Raw genomic sequence first — 21,217 nt, forward strand, 5'->3', positions numbered from 1 at the left:
CGTATGGTCTGCGCTCAAGCTGCCCCGAGGCACTGAGCCTCCTTGCAGTTGTTAACGCTATGTACCTTGTTACCAGGTTTATAGGTGGAATATGTAGAATGGCATACAGTGCAGCCGTCGTGATTGATTTCAGGGCTCCCGTAATGCTAAGCATTGATAGCCTGCATACCTCTAATTTTTTGAGGTGAATTCTTTTTCGTGTGGCTTTCCACCAAACAAGAACTCCATAGAATAGTTCACAATCGCTATAAATACCCATGAGAAAGAGAGGGCGATAAACCCCACGCACACCCCAGCATTCTTTTACATGCATAAAGTGCCGTCGAGGTCTTCTTCATCCTCTCTTCCACGTTGAGCTTGCACGACAGCTTACTGTCCAGTATGTTTTGTACAAGGTTTCTCCTGTAGGGCCACCACTCCTAACTTAGGTCTGTCCAATTTGGGAACTTGTAGTTCTTAGTAAACAAGACCACATCCGTCTTCTCTGTGTTAGCTGTCAACCCGGCATTTGTTGCCCAGGTATGAATATCCCAAAGCGCGCGATCCATCAAAGAGCAAATCGTTGGAAGGCACTTTCCACTTATGACAGCGGCGGTGATAGCACTCCACCCTGCGGCGTTCCCCTGTTCACTGATTTTGTGGCCTCATACAATCCCCATCTTCTTGAAATTTAACATGCAGCCGATCCATCTGGTCAAGGCTGGATGTATTTTAATGCAATTAAGATCAACCATGATCGCCCATTTAGAAACATTGCTGAAAGCCCCGGCAATGTCTAAGAAGACTCCTAGAGCATACTGCTTATATTCCAGGGCTTTCTCAATGCTTATTACCACCCTATGCAGTGCGGTGTCTACCGGCTTGCCTTTGGTGTACGAATGTTGTGTTGTGGAGAGCAACTTTTCATCCACGTTGGACTTTATATACACATCTAGTTATGAGCCTCTCAAAGGATTTGAGCATAAATGATGTTAAGCTAATCGACCTGCAGTCTTTGGAATACATGTGACCGATCTTCCCCGCCTTTGGTAGGAAAGCTACACGAGCAGTTCTCCAAAAGTGCGGTACATGATTCAGTCTTATGCACCCATCGAATATTATTTTAAGCCATTCTCAGACCCCTCTACTTGAAACTTGTAGTATGGCCGGGAATAACCATCTGGGCCCGGCGATTTAAACTTAGAGAACGGCTTCACCGCCCATTCGATTTTGGTATCGGTCACCAAGCCCGGCACTACCCGCTCCGTGATCGAAGTGTGAGTGCTGTCTGCTGGCTCCTCTGAATCATCTCCCGATGGGAAATGTGTATCGACTCCTCACTATTACGAGACCATTCCCCGCTATCTTTCATTATTAGCCCCTGGACTACGTTACCCCTTGCTAGGACTTTTTTTAACCGTATTGTTTCGCTGGAGCACTCGATGTCCGCTCAGAAATGTTTCCATGAGATTATCTTCGCCCTGGAAATTTCACGCTTGTTGTTGTTGTTGTTGTTGTCGTAGCGAAAGGACACTCCCCGAAGACCTTGGGGAGTGTTATGGGGTTGCACTACCTACAAGTCTGGGGAGTCTTATCGATGTTGATGGTCCTTTGCTGGATGCAGAACCGGTGTGCTCCGGTAGCAAACAAAATAAAGGTACTAGCCCGACCATCTCTGGAACGATTTGGTATAACCACATGAAACCTTCTAGGCCATTCCGCCCTCCCACCCCCTAGATCCATCAGGAGTTCGGTGTCGCCAGAGCCTCCGCTGTTAATGAAACCGGGTAGGTGAGGTTGACAATTGGGTTGGAGAAGCTATATATTGCGCTGACAACCCCTTGAGAGGGTTACGCTACACAACGCCTTGAATCAATTTGGTATTTTAGTCGCTGCTTCTGATGAAAAAATTCACGCTTGTAGATCCTCAATAGATCTCTGTTCTCGTCCAGACACGTTTCGCTTTCCGCGGCATTTGCTAGCTTAAACATTTCTCTTACCTCTCTTCTTAGAAGCGCATTGCTCCACCATGGCGGCTTTGCTCTTCCTCTGAATCTTCTTAGGGGGCAAGCTCTGTTATACGCAGTTGTAAGCGTCCTTGTTAAGAAATCATTGGGCTCCTCCAGTTCCAACAACTCTTACAATTATAAGTTATACACATTTTATCTATAAGAAACTGATGTTTAATGTCTTCTGGCCTTATAACATATATTAATTAAAATGTATGCATTACAGGCAACATAACTTACATAGATAATCTAAGCGGGACAACAGCTGCTCTAGCCGATGGCAATTATATAGTAACCACAACCAATACTGGAGCACTCGATGCTGAACAATTGGTAAGCAAAGCCGTTGCTGCAGCCGCCGCTGCAGCTGGTAACGGTGCTGGGATTGGCGTTGGTACTGGCACTGGTGGAACGGGTGGCGCCGGCAGTGGTATTGGTAACATCGCACGAACAGATGCGGACAATTGTGCCTGCTCATTAAATGCAATGGTTATTTGTCAACAATGTGGAGCGTTTTGTCATGATGATTGTATGAGTGCATCAAAAGTGTGTGTGGCTTGTGTAATTAGATGAGAGGATGATATCTCTGTAATAACCTTTTAGGCCTTGCGCACACATAGTAAACGTATTTGTTGTTCTGCACTAAGTAAAATACAACAATAGCTATATGGTAATATATAAAAACAAGGTATATAGGTATATAAAGATATACATATGTAGATATATATACAACAATGTATCACTAACTAAAACACTGTTCTGAAATTTAACAAAAAGGAACAAATAAAAAAAAGAAACGACACCAACAAAATCATAATATTATTATAATATTTAATTAAAACAGATTACAAATTGACATAAAATAATAATAAAAATAAATAAAAAAACTGAAAGAAAGATGTTGCGTTATATCGAATTACAGCGGCCGTTCATTACTATGTACATATCTGTGCTATGTATGCGATGTTAGTTCTTATATATTATAGAGTACAAATGTTGAATGTATCTGTTTTGAAATTCCTAAATCTATCCCCTTTTTGATCTAGAATACCATATTTTATTATTCGTATAATACTCTGTACATCTCTTCAGAAATTGGCAGAAAAGTTTGCTTTTTGTGGTTCTCATTAAGAACTTCTAATCAAATATGCAATGGTGTTGAACTTATCATAATAAAGGCCGTTTTATTTTTTTTTTTTTCTTTTTTTTTTATCAAATGGAGCTTTAGTGAATTTTGAATTAATGTGGTTTTGAACCAAATTATTATATAGAGCATTGTTGAACTATAATATTGATTATGCAGATAAGCAGTTCTTTTACTATAAGCTTAGAAAAGCTGTTCTCGAATGGTAGGTGGGATCTTCCGTCGAGATTTCAACATTTGAAACGCAATTTCTGTCGTGAATATGTTTAATGAAACAAATTTACAAAAAGTTTCTTGAAAACTTTGAAAAGTGAAAGATCACTAAATGGATTATTTTTAAAGAGCTTTTTTAATGCCTCGTGTTCTCCCAAAAAGATTTTATAAATCAATATACCGTTTTGAAATTTAGTTAAGGCAAAGATTTTCTAAATAACTGTTTAAAGCTTATGTACCTCGCAATAACTTGAAATTAATAGCACTCAAAACCTCGGTAATGTTTGCATCTTTTTTATTTTCCAGAGGAAATAACGAAGCGGTTCCCCCCATAAATTCAGAAAACAAAAATTCAGAAACACATTTTTTCAGAAAACATTAGTCAGAACCCTTTTTCTAGAAAGCCAAAATTCAGAAGTCAAAACTCAGAAACAAAAATTCAGAAATCAAATTTCAGAAGTAAAATTTTAGAAGTCGAAATTCAGCAAGAAATCAGACAGCAAAAAACATTAAATAGCGGCGCCTAAACGTTGCCGATGAAGGAATTTAGCAGTTACCGAAATGGATCTATACAATGAGCTTTGGCAGTTGTCTAAATTTTTTTCTGTCTTCTATTTTAATTTAAAATTTTTTCTATTAAGAAAAAATGTATCATAACAATAATAATGATAAAATAATTATTGTTACGCCTTGAGCTCGATTCGAACCCGCGATCTTACAAATCAGTAAGGCCGATATAACAACAAAAATTGTAAATTCATTGAAAAAGATAAACGCAAAAAAAATTCATTAATTACATGCTTGCTATTGCACAGAATTAAAAATTTTAGATTGTACTACTTTTTCTTTATACATAATTCCTTCCAAATAAATAAACGTTTTTGAATTTCGAGAAAAAGTTTCTTTTTTCTGTCGTCTTTATGAATTTTGGCTTCTGAATTTTGCCTTCTGAAATTTGACTTCTGAATTTTCACTTCTGAAATTTGACTTCTAAGTTTTGACCTCTGAATTTTGTCTTTCTGAAAAAAGGGTTCTGATTAATGTTTTCTGAAAAATGTGTTTCTGAATTTATGGAGGGCACCAACGAAGCACATGTCAGCGAAACTTTGTATCCATGATCAGATTTCATCTCGATAATCTATAATACAAATCCTCGCCTGAAACGGCGTTATAGCGCAAAAGTTAGAGAGGTTTATGTAAGCCAAAAGCACGTTATTGTACATATATGATATATGAACAATTCATGAATTCAATTCGTTAACGTTTCGTGATCGGCGCTATCCCTGGGGTGGATTTTCGTAATAAAACAATAACTAATATTCGTTGGTGTGATATTGCATTTCGCTTTCGAAAGCTCGATGAGGTACGGGAAACCAAAACAAATCTCACTTGTTTTAAAGTAAAAAAAATGTATCCACCACTTTGAACTTTAATAAAGAAAACGGCCAAAAAGTAATAATAATTTTTTTTTTTTTAATCATCGTACTGAATTTTTCGGACGAATATAAATATCCTTTTTTTTGCAGGCTGCACTCACTGTGTTCAAGCGATACACTTTTTGAACCGTTGGTTGTTTTCTGAATTTTAAAGCCCACTTGTAGAACGGCAAATTAACTTTTTAAACCAGAGTTAACCTGGCATGAAGGCGTTAGGTTAGGTTGAACTGGCCGGTCAACAAACATTTGTGTTAGAGAACGATAAGAATATGAATCGAAATCTAATGTATTTCTCTAAGGTAGAATGTTAGAAGACGATTCGCGAAACTGTCGAAAATTATAGCATTCTCGATTTAATTGCTGCCTCCAGCTCTGGCAACTATGTGGCCTCTAGTAGCTGGAGCCTTGATTTTGTTCATACATTTTTGACAAATTTTAATTAGCTTATTAACTCTGCGTTAAAAAGATAACTTGCCGTTCTGCAAGTTGGCCTAAATTTTTTTAATTAAAAATTTTTAATTTTAAGTTTAAAATTTTTCATTTAAAAAAAAATTTTGATATCTAAAGATTCACTTAGTAAATTGAACGGAAAGTCATCACTGGAATAAATTGACTGTTTTTAACCAAGAAACTTTGAACTATTCATAGTTTTCGGGGTTTTAAATACATATTTTTTACTCTACGTCAATAAATTTAAATTTTAAAAAAGTTTTTGGTCTTTCAGTACAGCTTTTGCAACAGTACTTCCGAAAATATTAATTCGGTTTTAGAAAGTACCATTTGTACTATTGAATAGTTAAATTTGTTTCGAAGGCGTCAAATTAACTTAAGAAATGCCAAATCTACTTTAGAAAATAAAAGATGTATTTAAGAAAGAATCAAAAGTTCTTCAGAAAGTATCAAATGTACCTTCGATAATATTAAATGTACTTTAGAACCGAATTAATTATAATTTATTTTTTTGTTTTTTAATTAACACTAAACCATACAAGGTGGTGGCAAAGCGAATTCAAAGAAAATTTTCATAGATTTCGATTAACTGACATATTGTTGAACAAGGCTTTGTATGGAAAATTATCAAGAAGAAGCAATCAGCTGTTAGGATAACACCACCTGGTACTGAATTCGCCTTGCCTTGCACTAAACCAAGGCGAATCAATATAAGGTGGTGGCAGGGCTAATTCAACCAATTCGCCGTGCAGAAGAATGTCAAGTCAAAAGAAAATTATAATTGATTTCGTTTAATGACAAACAAGAAGAAGCAATCAGCTGTTGCGATAACAACACCTGGTACTGAATTCGCCTTGCACTAAACAGTAATAATAAAAATTTGATATTGTCGAAAGTACATTTGACACTTTCCGAAGTACATTTTATGTTTTCTTAATGTATGGTGCTTTTCAAAATCGAATTGATTCTTTCTAAAATGAATATGAAATTTTCTACTAAAGAACTGTGTAGTATTATTTTTGATTAAGAAGTAATCAAATAAGTGCTCAAAGTAAACGCTCTAAAAAACTGTGTTTTTTCTCCTGTAAAGTTATTGAAACAAATAACTACCGTTGTTTGTGCACTGATGATAATTTTTTTAATTATAATTTTGAATAAAAATTTAATTTTAATTTTTGAAATTTTTTTTTTTTATTACAATTTCCTTATCCAATATATGTATGTATGAACATGTACATTTATACATATAAGAAATAACATTGCAATTAAATTATGCCTTTTGAAGCTGTCTTAATATTTAATAAATAAATATATTTAATTGTTTTCATGCTCATTCAAACATACATATGTATATACCTACATACGTATTGACGGCACCGACATCACAGAAAAATCACTTCGCAACTTTATTAATATATGCTAAACAAAAACCAGAAAAGGAAATAAATATTAAAAGCAAATTACAAATGATCAAATATCTAATTGTACAAATTAAAACCAAACAAAAAGTGTTAATGAAATGAAAAAAAAAAAAAATGCTGTTTATTGCGTGCATTATTGTAGTTCACTACAAACATGTTAAAAAGTGGCAATACAAAGACCTAGCAAATAGAAAAACGAAAAACAAAGAATGATGAGGCAAGTTACACAGTGCAACAGTTTTTCAAAGAATGGGTGGATTGCTTTAATTTTTGCACACCCAGTTAATATTTTATATTATTGTCATATTTCGGGTGGTTTTCTCATGCAAATTCTAAAATTTGTCTGCCCGATTAAACACAAGTTTTGTATACGAAATTTTTTATTTTTTTGCATAGCTAAGCAATGAGCTATCCGGGTCTGGTTCACGTTCAAATCTCAATGAAACGATCCGGATCAGTCCTATGAGAGCTGACAGCACTCAACTCATGTGTACAGGTAATAAGCTACCTCTTACTTACAAACTTTTCCCCGAATCGCCCCTAAAATTTTAGTTTACAATTCAATACACATTATTAAACTAATAACTATTATTATTAGCTCCTTAGACCACCATATCAGAAATGTGATATATTTTCCAAAAAAAAACTTCAATATTAGTAATACTTAAAATTGGGTGAAGTGAATTGACAAATGAAATGAACAACCCTTGTTTAGAGTTCGAATATTATTGATTCTTTATTCTTAAAATGGTTTCTTTTATACCACACGCATTATTAATACGTATTTACACTAAGACTTACAATCTAAAATACATAGATTCATAATGCAAAATGACTGTCAGCATATTATTGTAGTGATCTATTTATGTACACATGTAAATAGTTCGTCAGTCAATATGACCAATAACAAATATGGCGATCAGCGTGACTGACCGATAAGTGTGTTGGTCAATGTGACGGACAGACAAATATAAACAGATATGTGTCGTGTGTGTCGGCATGCACATATTATGTTGAGCTCCTGCTTAGTTTATGTAATTATGTGGGTCAATATGACTTGACTACTTGTGTGGTCGATATGTGTATATGTATATTGTACAATCAAAAATGCATTGAAAAAGAAACGCATACCGAGTACCGCTACAAGGGGTCGGCAATTAGAACACGTACAAAAAAGGTATCAAGCAAGCTTTTTGCCCCTACTAAGCATTGTCCAAAGGCTGTTATTAAAATGTTTACTTCTGTCAGGAGCTAGATTAGGTAAGACTGAACTGGCCGGTCCATGAGGAACTCATATAGACTGATTAGAGTACGTAGTGTTGCCAGAAGTTTGTTTAACCATCAAACTGAAAAACCCTATCAAAACCCAGGACCTATGTTATAAAACAACTCTATCCTCTGTCAGGAGCTATGTATATGCAAAAACAAATTTCACATATTCAGCCCTATTCTGCATTTCGACTTGGATTGGAATTTTTTCGATTTGGCAAATTTGGTATTCTGTGTTCCAATCTCTTTCGATCCAACTTCGAATCGTTCGATTTTATGTCCGCAAATTTGTTGGCGGAAAACTATTTTCTTTTTATTTTTTTATTAATTTATAACAGAATTTAAAAAAAAATTTAAGTAAAACTTCTTAAGAAACGTAAAAGGCCTGATGATAATTGTTTTTTTATATGTTTCCAGGTCAAAAACAACATGTCGATGTCGAAGTCCTTGGACGTATTTGCCCCGAAAAAGTATCTAACACATACTTGAAAGCATCCTTATTAAGTCGAAAGTTTTTTTTGAACCTAAATAAGAAAATAAGTCATTAAACTTTACCACTTTTAAGTTCAATTTCTTACAATTCGCCACTCATCTCAAATGGATTACACAAATCTCGCAATATATACCTTTCCATTCTCGCCTGGCCATTTTCGTATGCGTTGCTTTCCAACTCCACAAATAATGCCGCGGCTATTGATTCCAGTATAATAGGCAGCTATAATTTGTGTCTGTTCGTTGGGCCCAGTTATATGCCAAAGCAAGCTGCCGGAGTAGAGGAAGGTGAAGCGGAAAAGTAAACAAACCTTGCGGAAAGAATAAATAAATCTTCATAAAGTATTTTAGTCGAGTGCAATGAAATTAGCATCCATAAAATTCAGAAAATGTCAGCTATATTCGTGCAGGAATCCGTTTTAACAAAACTTGGTGGCCACGGCAGGGAATTGGCCAAAAGAACGACAAAAACACACATACAATTATGAAAGCACTTCAGTAAAAAAAAAAAATAACACTGCGGCAATATATTATATTGCTTTTTTTGTACAAAATGGCGCGGGTAATAAAATATAAACGTTTTTCAGTGTCTTTTACAAATTTTCTTTAATTTATTTTGTTCCAATGTTCACACATTCCGTACAAACAGCTGATTTCGAAAATTAATTTGCTCTTCCTCTTCTCATTACGATTCCGTCGTAATGCAGAATACCCAACTTCGATTAAAGCGGAGAGTAGAACGGGAACGTAATCGAAATGCAGAATAGGGGTGATTGTTTTGGTTCTTTCATTTTGTCATGTATTGTTGTAGATACTCAAATGGAAAATGTATCGCTTTTCTAGCATGGTTTAATGTAAAAATTTATGAGGTGTCCGTAGAAAAATATCGGTAAATAATAATAGCTTTTTAGTTAATGTGTCTGTAAGTGATACCAAGTAAAGAGGATCGTTTCTCAGCAGAGCCACCTTGTGAAACCGAAATTGATTCAGATAAATATCAGGATCACAACGTTGTTACATTTGCATGTTAAAATTTTCCGGGAACTGGATTAGTGTTCATTGGAGTGATCCATATGTATCAATTTTGTATTGCGTTTGCATGTTAAATTTCTATCCGTATATAGATCACGCTTCATTGAAACGCGAGGAACGTTGTTGTTACATTTGCATGTTAAATTTTTACCGGAATCTGTATCAGTGTTGGTTGGAACTTAGCTTATGACTTATTTAACCGTTTTTTACTACCGTTTCGCAAAACAATCAGCCAAAGAATACAAACTTATATCTGGTTTTTCAGTGCGAGTTTAAACCCTATTTAAAGTTGACTAGAGTTTAACCTTGCCACTTTGTTCGATAACATGCAATTCTGCTGCTCATTTCAGCTTAAGCGGGCGAAGTGGCAGGGTTAAACTCGTAGTCAACTTTATCTGGAGTTTGAACTCGTACTGAAAAACCCGCCCTTAATATGGCATATACATTAGACTGGGTCGATTTATTAACCGATATCACGGCATTGATAATTCGATAGGATTTGGGCTCAGGAAAAAAAGTTCCACTACGCATACCCAAAAAATAATAATTTTCGAGCCTGCGAAATTTCATTTTTTCTTTTTACTTTTTTTCGATTTTGATTTTAAAGGTTTTTTTCATGATCTACTAAAAAATGTTCATTTGATTGTAAAATTTTCATGTATACCATGTCCGACTCAAAAATGTCCGCTAAAAACTGTTATCGCGAACGTTTTTAGCGGCCATTTTTGGGTCGGACAGGGTATACATATGGACATTTTGTTAGTAGGTGATAAAAGAAACTTTAAAAATCAAAATCGAAAAAAAGTAAAAAAAAAAATGAAATTTCGCAGGCTCGAAAATTATTTTTTTGGGTATGCGTAGTGGAACTTTTTTTTCCTGAGCCGCAATCCTATCGAAAAATCGATGGCGCGATATCGGTTAACTTTCGTCCATACAAATCGACCCAGTCTAATATACATATAAACAAAATACATATACACCTAGGAATAAATTTCATAATAAGATGAAACAAATTCATTTCGAACAAACTGTTGCACTGTGGCACAAATAACTTCATTTCGATATACGAACATAACTCTTGTGTGAGAATTTCTTTTTTGCATAATTTGTTTATGTGACTTTTGGAAAGACTTCAAGTATAATATGTATATATAGAGATATATACCTAGTATATGTATATGAATACTTAAATGTAGTACTACTATTTTTTATTATTATTATTAAACTGCTAAATTTTTAATGAAAAGCCCAGTTTCATTCAACTTTTTTTAAGAATTATTTATCTAATATTGTATTAAAACTTACGAAAAGTATATAAGTTTTAAAAATGTAGAATGTATAAAAAGCGCATGTGGTTGAAGCAAAGTTTAAAATTTGAAATAAAAGAACTGGAAAGAATTGTGTAAAAAAACAAAAAAAAAAATAAAGATTTTTCTAAGACTTGCCTAAAGCGAGATTCTCACCACCTACATAAATATGTAATAACTTGCATACAAATAAAATACATACATAAATTCTCATTTAATATTTAAACAAATTTTAAAATAAAAATATTTTTAAATTTCAAAATAAAAAATTGTTTACATATTCTTTTTTTTATTTCCTCGTTATTTAGATATAGTTTTTATTACTTACTTATTTCGTAAATATCTAAAAAAAAAGTGCATAAAATATTATGTATACATAGTATTTCCAATAGTATCTGATGTACTCCAAACTATGTATTTATGTATATTTTTCCCAAAAACAAAATAAACAAAAACATACATTTAAAAACAAACATGGAAAAAATGCAAAATACTGTATGTAATAAATATTTTTTTGTATATAGTTATGAAAATTCGAATATACACTTTTGTTCGTTACTCTTGATTAATTATAAACATATAATATAAGGTATATATATATTATATAAATATGAAAATTACACACATACAATACAAAACTGCATACATACTATGTTGTAGAAAGCGTAAACGTTAAGATAAACAAATAATGATTACATTCGGTTCCACTTGTTAACGTAAAACTTATACCGTTTCAGGAAAACAGTTCTATTTTTCGCTATAAATATGCGAAAGTTTCGTTTCGTAGACATCCCAATTATACTGGGCGAGATTAAGCGAAGGCGAGAGGTGCACATGATCGACCAAGCGGGAAAGGCATGGGTTCAAGCGCGGGGCTGTAAAGTGTCGAAGATTATGTGTAAGTCTGGGTTTAGTGCAATTGTTAGTTTTTTGAGAACCCTGTTTCCTATTTCAATTAATTTGCCTACTCGATTATAACTACTTTTAAACAATTTTTCCCCTAAGGACAACTGTATTTTTTCAAGTCCTAAATTGGCGGCTTCTTTTACAAGCCTGATAAAGAATTGTCCTAAGTCAACTTTATCATCTACAATTAGGTTTCTTGTATTTATAGTGCTTCAAATTTTCTTTCCCTGTTTGAAATATAATTTTGGAGGATTGAAAATGAGCCTGACATGTCTTATTACTTCAAATTTATTTATTATTTTGGGGTTCTCTGTGTGACTTTCTTCAGTTTTGACATTATTTTTGGTATCTTTAGCTGCTGATCTAGTTGTGACTTTCATTGCATGCTTCCACTGACATTTCTTTTAAATTTGTTATATTAATGCGAGACAATGCGTCCGCGACGTGGTTTTCTTTTCCGACAATGTACTCCACTTCGAAATCATATTCTTCTAAATCGAGCCTTACTCCTGTTAACTTAGATGAAGAACTCTTCATCGAGAAAAGGTATGTTAAAGGCGATGGTCGGTTTTAATTAGGAATTTTCTGCCATAAACATATGGTCTGAAGAAGGTTATGGCCCAATGGATTGCTGCTAGTTCTTTTTCGCAATTTGGTAACTGTTTGCCATCGTGTTCTTGGCTAAGGGCTGCTCCGCAAGCAAACCCACTAGCGTCTGTTGTTATGCAGAATTCTCTATTGAAGTCGGGGTATTGCAAAAGTTTTGGGCTGATTAATGCTTCCTTTAAGTAGACAAAAACTTTTTGACATTCTTCTGTCCAGTCGGAGGAAACATTCTTTTTGCAAAGCCTAGTTAATTTTTTTGAGTACTCTGCAAAATTCGGCACAAATATTCTGTAATAATTGTAGAACGCTACGAATCTTTTAACTTCATCTGCTGTTTTTGGTGTTGAGTAGTTTTGAACTGTTTCAAATTTGCTTGGGTCGGGTAGTATTCCCTTGCTTGTTCATTTATGTCCTAAATACTTGACTGAAAAATAGGCATTTATCTGGATGTAATTTAAGTTGTACTTCCTACAAGTAGACAAAACATCTCTTAAAATTTTCAGCATGTGTTTTTCTGAACACCCTAGTACAACTAAATCATCCCTATAGAGAAATGCTTGTGATGGTTTGAGGCCTGCAAATGCCAGTGTCATTGGAATGAGTTTGGTGCTACTTTTAATCCATATGTACCATTTTCTGCTGTGAATGAGGTTATATCTCTAGAATCTGGGTGTAATTCTATTTGATGAAAACCTGACATAAGGCCTAGGCATGAAAAATATTCTCTTCCAAGTTGGTCTAAAATATCATCAATTCTTGGAAGTGGGAATTTATCCGCTGCTAGTTTTTTGTTTACTTGTCTGTAGTCAACTACAAGTCTCCATCTTTTTTCTGTGTTACCTGGTAATGATTTTTTAGGTACTAGTAAAATTGGACTGTTGTACTCTGATATTGGGGGTTCTATTATGTCATCTTCGATCAATTTATTAACCTGTTTGCTTATTTCCCCTTTTTGTGTCTCGGGCAATCTATAGTTTTTTATGTAGTGTAGACTGGTGTGTCATCTTTCATGTGTAGTTTTTGCTTGTAAAAATTATTAGAGGAAATTGGTTCTGTTTTTAGTGCAAATATGTCTATGAATTCTGTGCATAATGAAGTTAATTGTGAATTGACAAATTTTGGGACATTTTTAGTAAATCCTTTTAATTTTTCTATGTTATCACTCTATGTATTGTGTGTGTTTATTTTAATTAAATGGTAGTCATCTAAATTTTCAGTATGTATTTTGTAATTTTGAATAGTTGTGTTTTTATGTGTGGTGTTAATAATTCTGACGAAAGTTTGATCTTTATTTATGATTGTGTTTGCTATGAAAATGCCTTCAGCTAATTCTTGATGGGGTATGAAGATGGTTTTATTATCAGTTTTTACTGTTACTTGTCTAATGACTTCAGATCTAGCAGGGATCGTAATTATGTTAGCAGACAGATAATTTGTTAGGTACATTGTGATTGTTTTGGGGAAATCATATCGTCTTAGGATTAGTTTATCCTCTGTTTTGCCATAATCTAGAATACAATTATATTTCTTTATAAAGTCCAAACCTATTATTCCATCGCACGGTATTGGAAAGTCGTCTCCTACGACGTGAAATTTATGATAAATTAGAAGGTCATCACCTTTTAAATCCGTTTTGATTGTGCCCAATGTACTAGTTATACCCTGAAAAATGCCCTTTAAAAAGTCTGTTGTATTTATTTTTGCATGATGTAAGTATTTGATTCTTTTTAATTATGGAGATATCTGCTCCTGTGTCTACTAAAAAATTGAGTTATTTAATGATGTTTTTGTAGATATATAACTATTTAAGTGTAGATTTAGTACGCATATTTTTATATCTACTGATTTTGAAGTGGAGTTTCATGGTTTTCGTGCTGATTACAGCTGCGTACATTATTACAGCTGCGTACATTGCGTGTCTGGTTGCGTGTCTGATTGAGGGGCCTATTATTATGTTGGTTTTGCGGTCTTCCTTGGGAATTATTATTAATGTTATTTAATCTAAAGTTGTTGTATCTTGGCTGGGGTCTAAATCTCCTACCTCGGCAACCTCCATAGTTGTTGCTTTGGTAACTTCCAAGGAAATTACTTCGGTATTGATTTTGTTGACGAATGTTTAAAATGGTATTTGAGCTGCCTGTAATTTCTGTACAGCTATTTGTAAATTTCGAAATTGCATCGTTCATTGTTGTGAACGTTCCTGCTTGCATTATCATTTTTACTTTATCATTCGAGCAGTTTTTACACATAGCCTTTACTGCTGCTTGTGTCGAATATATCGTTGCTAAGTCTGGGTTAAGTCCGTCCGAGTTATAAGCTCCTTCTAATGATTTTGTAATTTTTTCTATTTCTGCAGTGTACTGGTTTGCAGTTTTGCTGCGCTGTTGGATATTAAGGAGTTTTGCTGTCAAAACCTCCACTGATTCGCCTTTTATTGCCGTTCTTAATTTTAATTTTATTTGTTCAATAGTAGTTTCGTTGCTAATAAAATTTCTTGCAGTGCCTTTTAGCTTGGTCTTTATCATGGTTATCGCTAAGGCTTCATGATTATCCTTGATTTGGTCTAGAATATCAAGGGCATTAAGAAACTGTGCAAATTTTCAGGCTTACCATCAAACTCTGGCAGCACTGATGAGGCAGTTTTGATAAATTCTACTGCTGTTTGTGCCATTGTAACGTTTATGACTTGGATATGTAGAGGTTTATTTTCTTCCACTGATGAATTTTGACTTAATGCTGGTGAAGGGCTGCGGTTTCGTGAAGATTCGGTTAGAACTGAGCTAAAATCGACTTGAAGATTTTCCTCTATCGTAGTTGGTATGGGTCTTGCTAATGAGGATACTAATTTGTCACGTACGTGTGAAAATAATTGGTAAGCTTCGTTTTGGTGTTCTTTAGTGAGTATATTATTTACATTATTATTTACCTGTCCTATATTATTTAGGGCTTCTACGATTGTGTTTAAGTGTTTAACAATAGTTTCTGGCTTTATCGTGGTATTTTTATTTATGCATTTATATGCTTTTTCCGCCTTAATTTTTTCTTCTGATAATTTGTCGTGAATTTCTTGCCATTTACTCATTTTATTTAAATGTTTTCCTTACCAAATTCATAGCCAGATATTGCTATCATCATGCCTTGAGCTATTTTAGTCCACCAAGGTATTTTAATGAATTTTCCTAACCATTTTCTATCAAATTGAATAAATTGGACAACATTTTTTTCTATTTTAGTTTATTTTCCTTAATTCTTGGATTTATTCTTTTAATTTAATCCTATCTGCTGTATTTGTTGTAACGTTTAAGATTTTGAAAGTTTCAGCTATTTCTTTTCTTTTTTTTGAAATTGTTTACCTCCCCGCTTCCTTCTTTGGATTTTCGTGGCAGGTACTTTTGGTATTTCTTCTGTTTTATTCAATTTGTTCCTCCGCCGATACTCTTCTATAGTGATCGGTTTCGGACTTTACTTATCTGCTTTATTTTTTAAAATTTTTTCTGAAATCTTTATAAAATCTTTGATTCTGTTATCACACTTCTCAAAAATTCTATGGAATTCCTCCTCAGTTGTTATTTCGTTCATAACAAAGGAAATAACTGAAACTGTGTATATGTAACGAACGTTAACAGGGTATTTAAGAAGCTTTATGAAAACGCCCTAAGCATTCCAATTTACGAACTTAAATTTTTGAATTTCATTTTTAATTAATTTTTTTTTTTCATTTAATTAATTCTTTTTTTTCAAATCATGGTTTTTTAGATTTTAGCTGAACAAATTAATTAACTTTTAACATTGTAAATTTGAAATATTCTTATAATTTTTAATTATAATTCCTGATTTTTTTTTTAATTGCCTAAGCAAAAAAATAAAATTTTTGCTAATGGGTAAGCGTCCCTAAGGCCGCTCAATTTATTCTAAAAATTTAAATAATTTAAATATACTTAATATATATAATATTCCCTGGCAGTCGTATTGCCCATTATGTCCTGTTGCTTTGCCATATAATATTAGTTGCCAGTCTTATGCCGTTTATGTCCTGCTGGCTTGCTACTCTGCATTTATTTAGTGTCCGGCCAGATATTATTATTATTCCACTCCATTTATGCGTTTAATTTATTATTGAGCTTCCGTTATTTTCCAGTAGCATTTTGGCATGATAATCGCTTCCTTGGGACCCAGTTGTTTCAATAAAGTCGTGGCTGTCTAGTCGGATTCTAGTACTTCTAAGGTTCCCGATGATAAGTGTCCTGTCCTCGCAGTATAAGTATATAATAATAAGCTACGTATAATTTGTATATATCACACATTTCTTTCGGCAGGGTAACCGAATTTTTAAACGCCCACAAAATTTGCAATCATTTTCAAACCAATAAAATAATGGAAGATATAATGAAAGAAATAATGGCAGAATTTCGAAATTTTACCCTTTCTAATATATTGTAATGAATTCTGCGGATTTCTGATAATTATGCACCTTCTGCTAACGTTCGAGTCGCTGAACTTTCGAATAAATAACTCCAATATTCAGTATTGCAAAATGGTCTTTAGTTAGACTACTTTGGGAGTAGTACAATTATACTATCACGTACTTCACAAAAGCGTGTAGAAATCAAACTGATTCGTTGTTCCTCAGCTTGCGCTGCTTTTATACTCTCTGTTGCCTCGTTCGCATATTTCTCCTAAGGTCTAGACTTCACGAGCATGGAACAGTTGTATCGCATGCTTGGTTATTTAGCTATATGTGTGTGTATATGTGAGTAACAACTTCTGCTCTTAGCTGATGATCACATATGTGTATGTGAGATAATTTCTTTGCTTTAAGCTGCTGGTTATTTGTGTGGAATATTCTTCGTCGCCTTCTGTGTAAGTGTGTAAATGGCTAATGGTAAAAGCAGTTGTCAAATGATATATTGCCATCGGTTGTTATATTGCAAATACACTAGCGACTCGTCTATGTGGCGAAACGAACTTTCGTTTCGTAATAAAGAATGAGGCCCTTAAATAGTTCAAGTAAAAAAAAAAAAATGTGGTCTCCCGCATTTTTACTTTTTTTCTTAAGCACAATAAATAAGTAAAACATATATATTAGCAAGGGTCCAATTTGAAGTATATTAATGGTTTTCGAATGAAGTTCCCTTCTCTTCCAGATAGTTCTTTTCTAATATTGTTCCGATACGAGTAACTTCGAGTAACGACAAAGACAATCCCCGAAGTTTTTGGGGAGTGTTATCGATGTTGATGGTCCTGATATTTGAAGATCCGATACGTTCCGGTAACAAAGCATCATGAAGGTACTACTAACCTCTTTGCTGCCCTCCCTATCCCGACTGAAGCCCGCGAAGGGGAGCGTGCCTTCCGCAAGGTCATTGAATCCGCCTCGGCACGTTTCATTCCCGCGGGGAGAATTCCCGTAATTCGGCCCCACTTCACGGCGGAGGCCGCAAACTTAGCGAGAGAACGTGACCTTATAAGACAGCTTGATCCAGGCGATCCCCAAATAAGGGATATAAACCAACGCATCAGATTGCTTGTGGATCAACACAAGCGGGCGAAATGGGAGGAGCACCTAAGAGGTTGTAACCTCTCTACCGGTGTGGGTAAACTTTGGTCCACCGTAAAGTACCTATCGAATCCGTCTAAGCACAAAGACAAAGCTTCCATCGCCTTTGGCGATAAAGTGCTGTCGGATGCGAAAAAATGCGCGAGCGCTTTCTGCCGACATTATATAATGCATTCTAAGGTCGACAAAGATAGACGGAGGGCCAACAGACACGCACATAAACACAAATTCAGCGCGTCACCAATCACCATCACCGCTAAAGAGGTTGAGGACGCCATTGGTCACGCTAAACCATCCAAAGCAGTGGGCCCAGACGGCATAGCCATGCCGATGCTTAAAAGCCTAGGGAAGGAGGGTTTCAAATATTTAGCGCATGTCTTCATCCTGTCTCTTTCCACCTTTGTCATACCCGAAAAATGGAAAATGGCCAAGGTGGTCCCGCTACTAAAGCCTGGGAAACCAGCTAACATAGGAGAGTCGTATCGTCCGATATCTCTCCTATCGCCAGTAGCAAAGACGCTTGAAGCCATTTTGCTCGTCGGACGTTTATGCCGGGAATTGCACGGTGAATCCAGTACTTAAAGAAAAGAATCCAAAACTCGCGGAAGAGGAACGCATACTCCCCAGGGAAACGCGTGTCACTCTTGCTCAACTTCGTTCTGGATACTGGAACAGGTTAAACTCTTACCTATCCAGAATCAACCCCGACATACCAAATGTATGCCCCGCTTGCAATGTGTCCCCACATGACACCAACCATCTCTTTAATTGTAATGTGGAACCAACGCCTCTAACACCCCTTTTCTTATGGTCCACCCCTGTCGAAACAGCAAGTTTCCTTGGACTCCCGTTAGAGGATATTGATGACAATTTGTGATCGGTCGCGGCTGTTAGGTGGGGCGAAGCACTGCTACAACAACAACAAGGTACTACCCCGACCATCTGGGGAACGATTAATATGACCACATTGAACCTTCTAGGCCATCCCGCCCCGCACCCACTAGTTCAATGAGGAATTTGGGATAGCCAGAGCCTTGCCAGCTAAATATGTGTATGATACATTCATATTTGTAACACGATTGCCCTCGCGTAGGTGAGGTTGACAATTGGGTTGCGGAAGCTTTGTTTCTATAACGCTTTGTATTGCGCTTATCAACCCCTTGAATCCCATCAGGTATCGATTACTCTATATGCATTCTTGTAAACTTTGCTCTAACAATTCCCGCCAAATTGTATTTTAAGACTTTGAGTTTCCATATAAAAGTGTCTCGAAGCGAATATTGTCATTCCGGAAATACAGGCACTTGGAAATTTTTATAAAAAGCATTATTAATTGGCGCTTAACAGACTAAGTGACTTAAGCTGTTGCGTAAAAAGTCAATCCAAATGTTCAAAATTTAAATCGAAAAAAAATCACCTTGAAAGAGTTTTTGCTGAAAAATTTGTTCCGATTGATCTAATTACAGAATGCTAGCAATGGAACCGTGTGAACATCATATAAGTATATTGTAAATAATATTGTTTAAGTCGCCTATTGCGTAATGCGTACACCATAAATACATACATACACACTTATACACTAACTACTCGAACTGTATTTTAAACTAAATACAACAACAATAACAAAACTTTAAATAATAAGTATATTAATAAACCGTTGATACAGAAAATTGTTTAAAAAATATAAAAATAAAACTACATACATACATACATGATAAATAATACATCATTTTGCTGCTAGACGCGCACGTATTGCAAAATATCCAATAAATATTATATAAAACAAAAAAAACAGTGGAAAACTATGTTTACTTTTTTTTTTTTTTTTGTTTTATTAAGCTTGACTTGACAGACCGGCCGGCCGACTGGCCGACCGTTGTAGAAGAATTTTGTAATTAAAATTTAAGTAACTTCCCAATAAGATACAAGCTTGAAAGTTGGAATATAGTTGAGAACCCGAAGACAATGCAATAATAAGATAAAAAAAACTCCGATAGGTGGCGCATGGATCGAAATATTTCAAAAAATCGTATTTGTGGTCCGGTTTGGCTCATATTTGGAATACATAATACATACAAGAATAGAAAGCGACCTATGATGTCCGATTTGGCATACAGCCCGGTAGAAGTGACATCAAAATATTTTGGATTTGAGGGGGGACAAGCATACGTGGCGCAGAGTTGAGTAAAGTCTTTGGAAGGATTATGTATTGAGGACTTAGATTGTAACCAATTGTCAGGAAAGAGTCCTTGTAATAACGAGTCACTAAATGAACTAAATAGAAAGAGAAATAATAGGCAATTAAATAAAGACTAAAAACTTGAAAATAAAATAACTTAAGAAAAATTTTAGTTAAACGGTTTTATTGAAAGCAATACTTACATTAAATATTAATAATACTAAGATAAAATAATTAGGTAGGTCCTAGGTACTGATCTATCTAGGGCGTTGATCAGACAAATAAAAGCGTTGGGCGCGTGAAATTTCTAAAAATTTGAGGCGTAGCATAACCTGATTAAGGTTCAGTTGGTCTTACTTATGACTATCAATAGAAATTTGACTGAATGCTGAACAGATTCTTCTGAATACCCAGAAGCCTGGGCATCCTAACAGACATCTGATTAAACTGGCTCCACCTCCCAGAAACTTACGAAGTGATCTCTGTAGGTATTATGAAGAAATCCGGCACTTAAAAATTCAGCCGTATGAAGAAAAGGAGCATGCACATGCCCTCAGAGATATCCTCGAACCACTATGCCAGAGATTGCCCGATGAACCTAGTTCTTAAAGCAAATACCCTAAACTCGAAGTTGAGGAAAGCAACATTCTAACAAGCAATTTTCCTTGGACTCCCGTTAGTGAATATTGATGACAATCTGTGAAAGCCCGCACTTATTGGATGGGGCGAAGCACTGCTACAACAACAACTACTTCGTACTGCCATCGAAAAAGAAATTGGCAGAGCTATAACTTTTCGTTGCGCGGGAACGTGTTTTTTTATTGCTCTCTTACTTTTGGTCTTAATGTTTGTTTCAACTTCCTACAATGGACGATTTTTTGTGGAAAGTGTAAGGGACAGACCTCTACGCGTTGGCGAGAACCGAAGTACCGAAGAAGATTTAACGATGAGCTGTACGAGCTATACGCAGACATCAACATAGCCCAGCGAATTAAAACGCAGCGGCTGCGCTGGCTAGGCCATGTTATGCGAATGAAAGATGCCGCTTCGGCCAAGAAAGTGTTTCTATCGGAACCCGCCTATGGAAGCAGAGGTAGTGGGCGGCCCCCACTCCGTTGGAAGGACCAGTTGGAAAACGATTTAAACTCCCTTGGTGTGACCAATTGGCGCTGGTTGGCGGAGCGACTGGCGTAACCCTTTTACATGTCTTTTTAACG

At 35.2% G+C, this 21,217-nt stretch overlaps 1 protein-coding gene across 2 annotated transcripts in view; it reads left to right on the forward strand.

The window, feature by feature from the left end:
- Asx (Additional sex combs) overlaps positions 1–20,150 on the forward strand; it is a 124,990-nt gene extending 104,840 nt beyond the window's left edge. For both annotated transcript variants that reach the window (XM_067772290.1, XM_067772291.1), the window contains exon 11: positions 2,215–20,150. In XM_067772290.1, the coding sequence (XP_067628391.1) occupies positions 2,215–2,561 (347 nt within the window). In that variant the 3' untranslated portion in view covers positions 2,562–20,150. The remainder of the gene's footprint in view (positions 1–2,214) is intronic.
- Positions 20,151–21,217: the final 1,067 nt, after the last annotated feature.

Source organism: Eurosta solidaginis, chromosome 3 (genome assembly GCF_040869045.1).
Source record: "Eurosta solidaginis isolate ZX-2024a chromosome 3, ASM4086904v1, whole genome shotgun sequence".
Taxonomy (NCBI): Eukaryota; Metazoa; Arthropoda; class Insecta; order Diptera; family Tephritidae; genus Eurosta; species Eurosta solidaginis.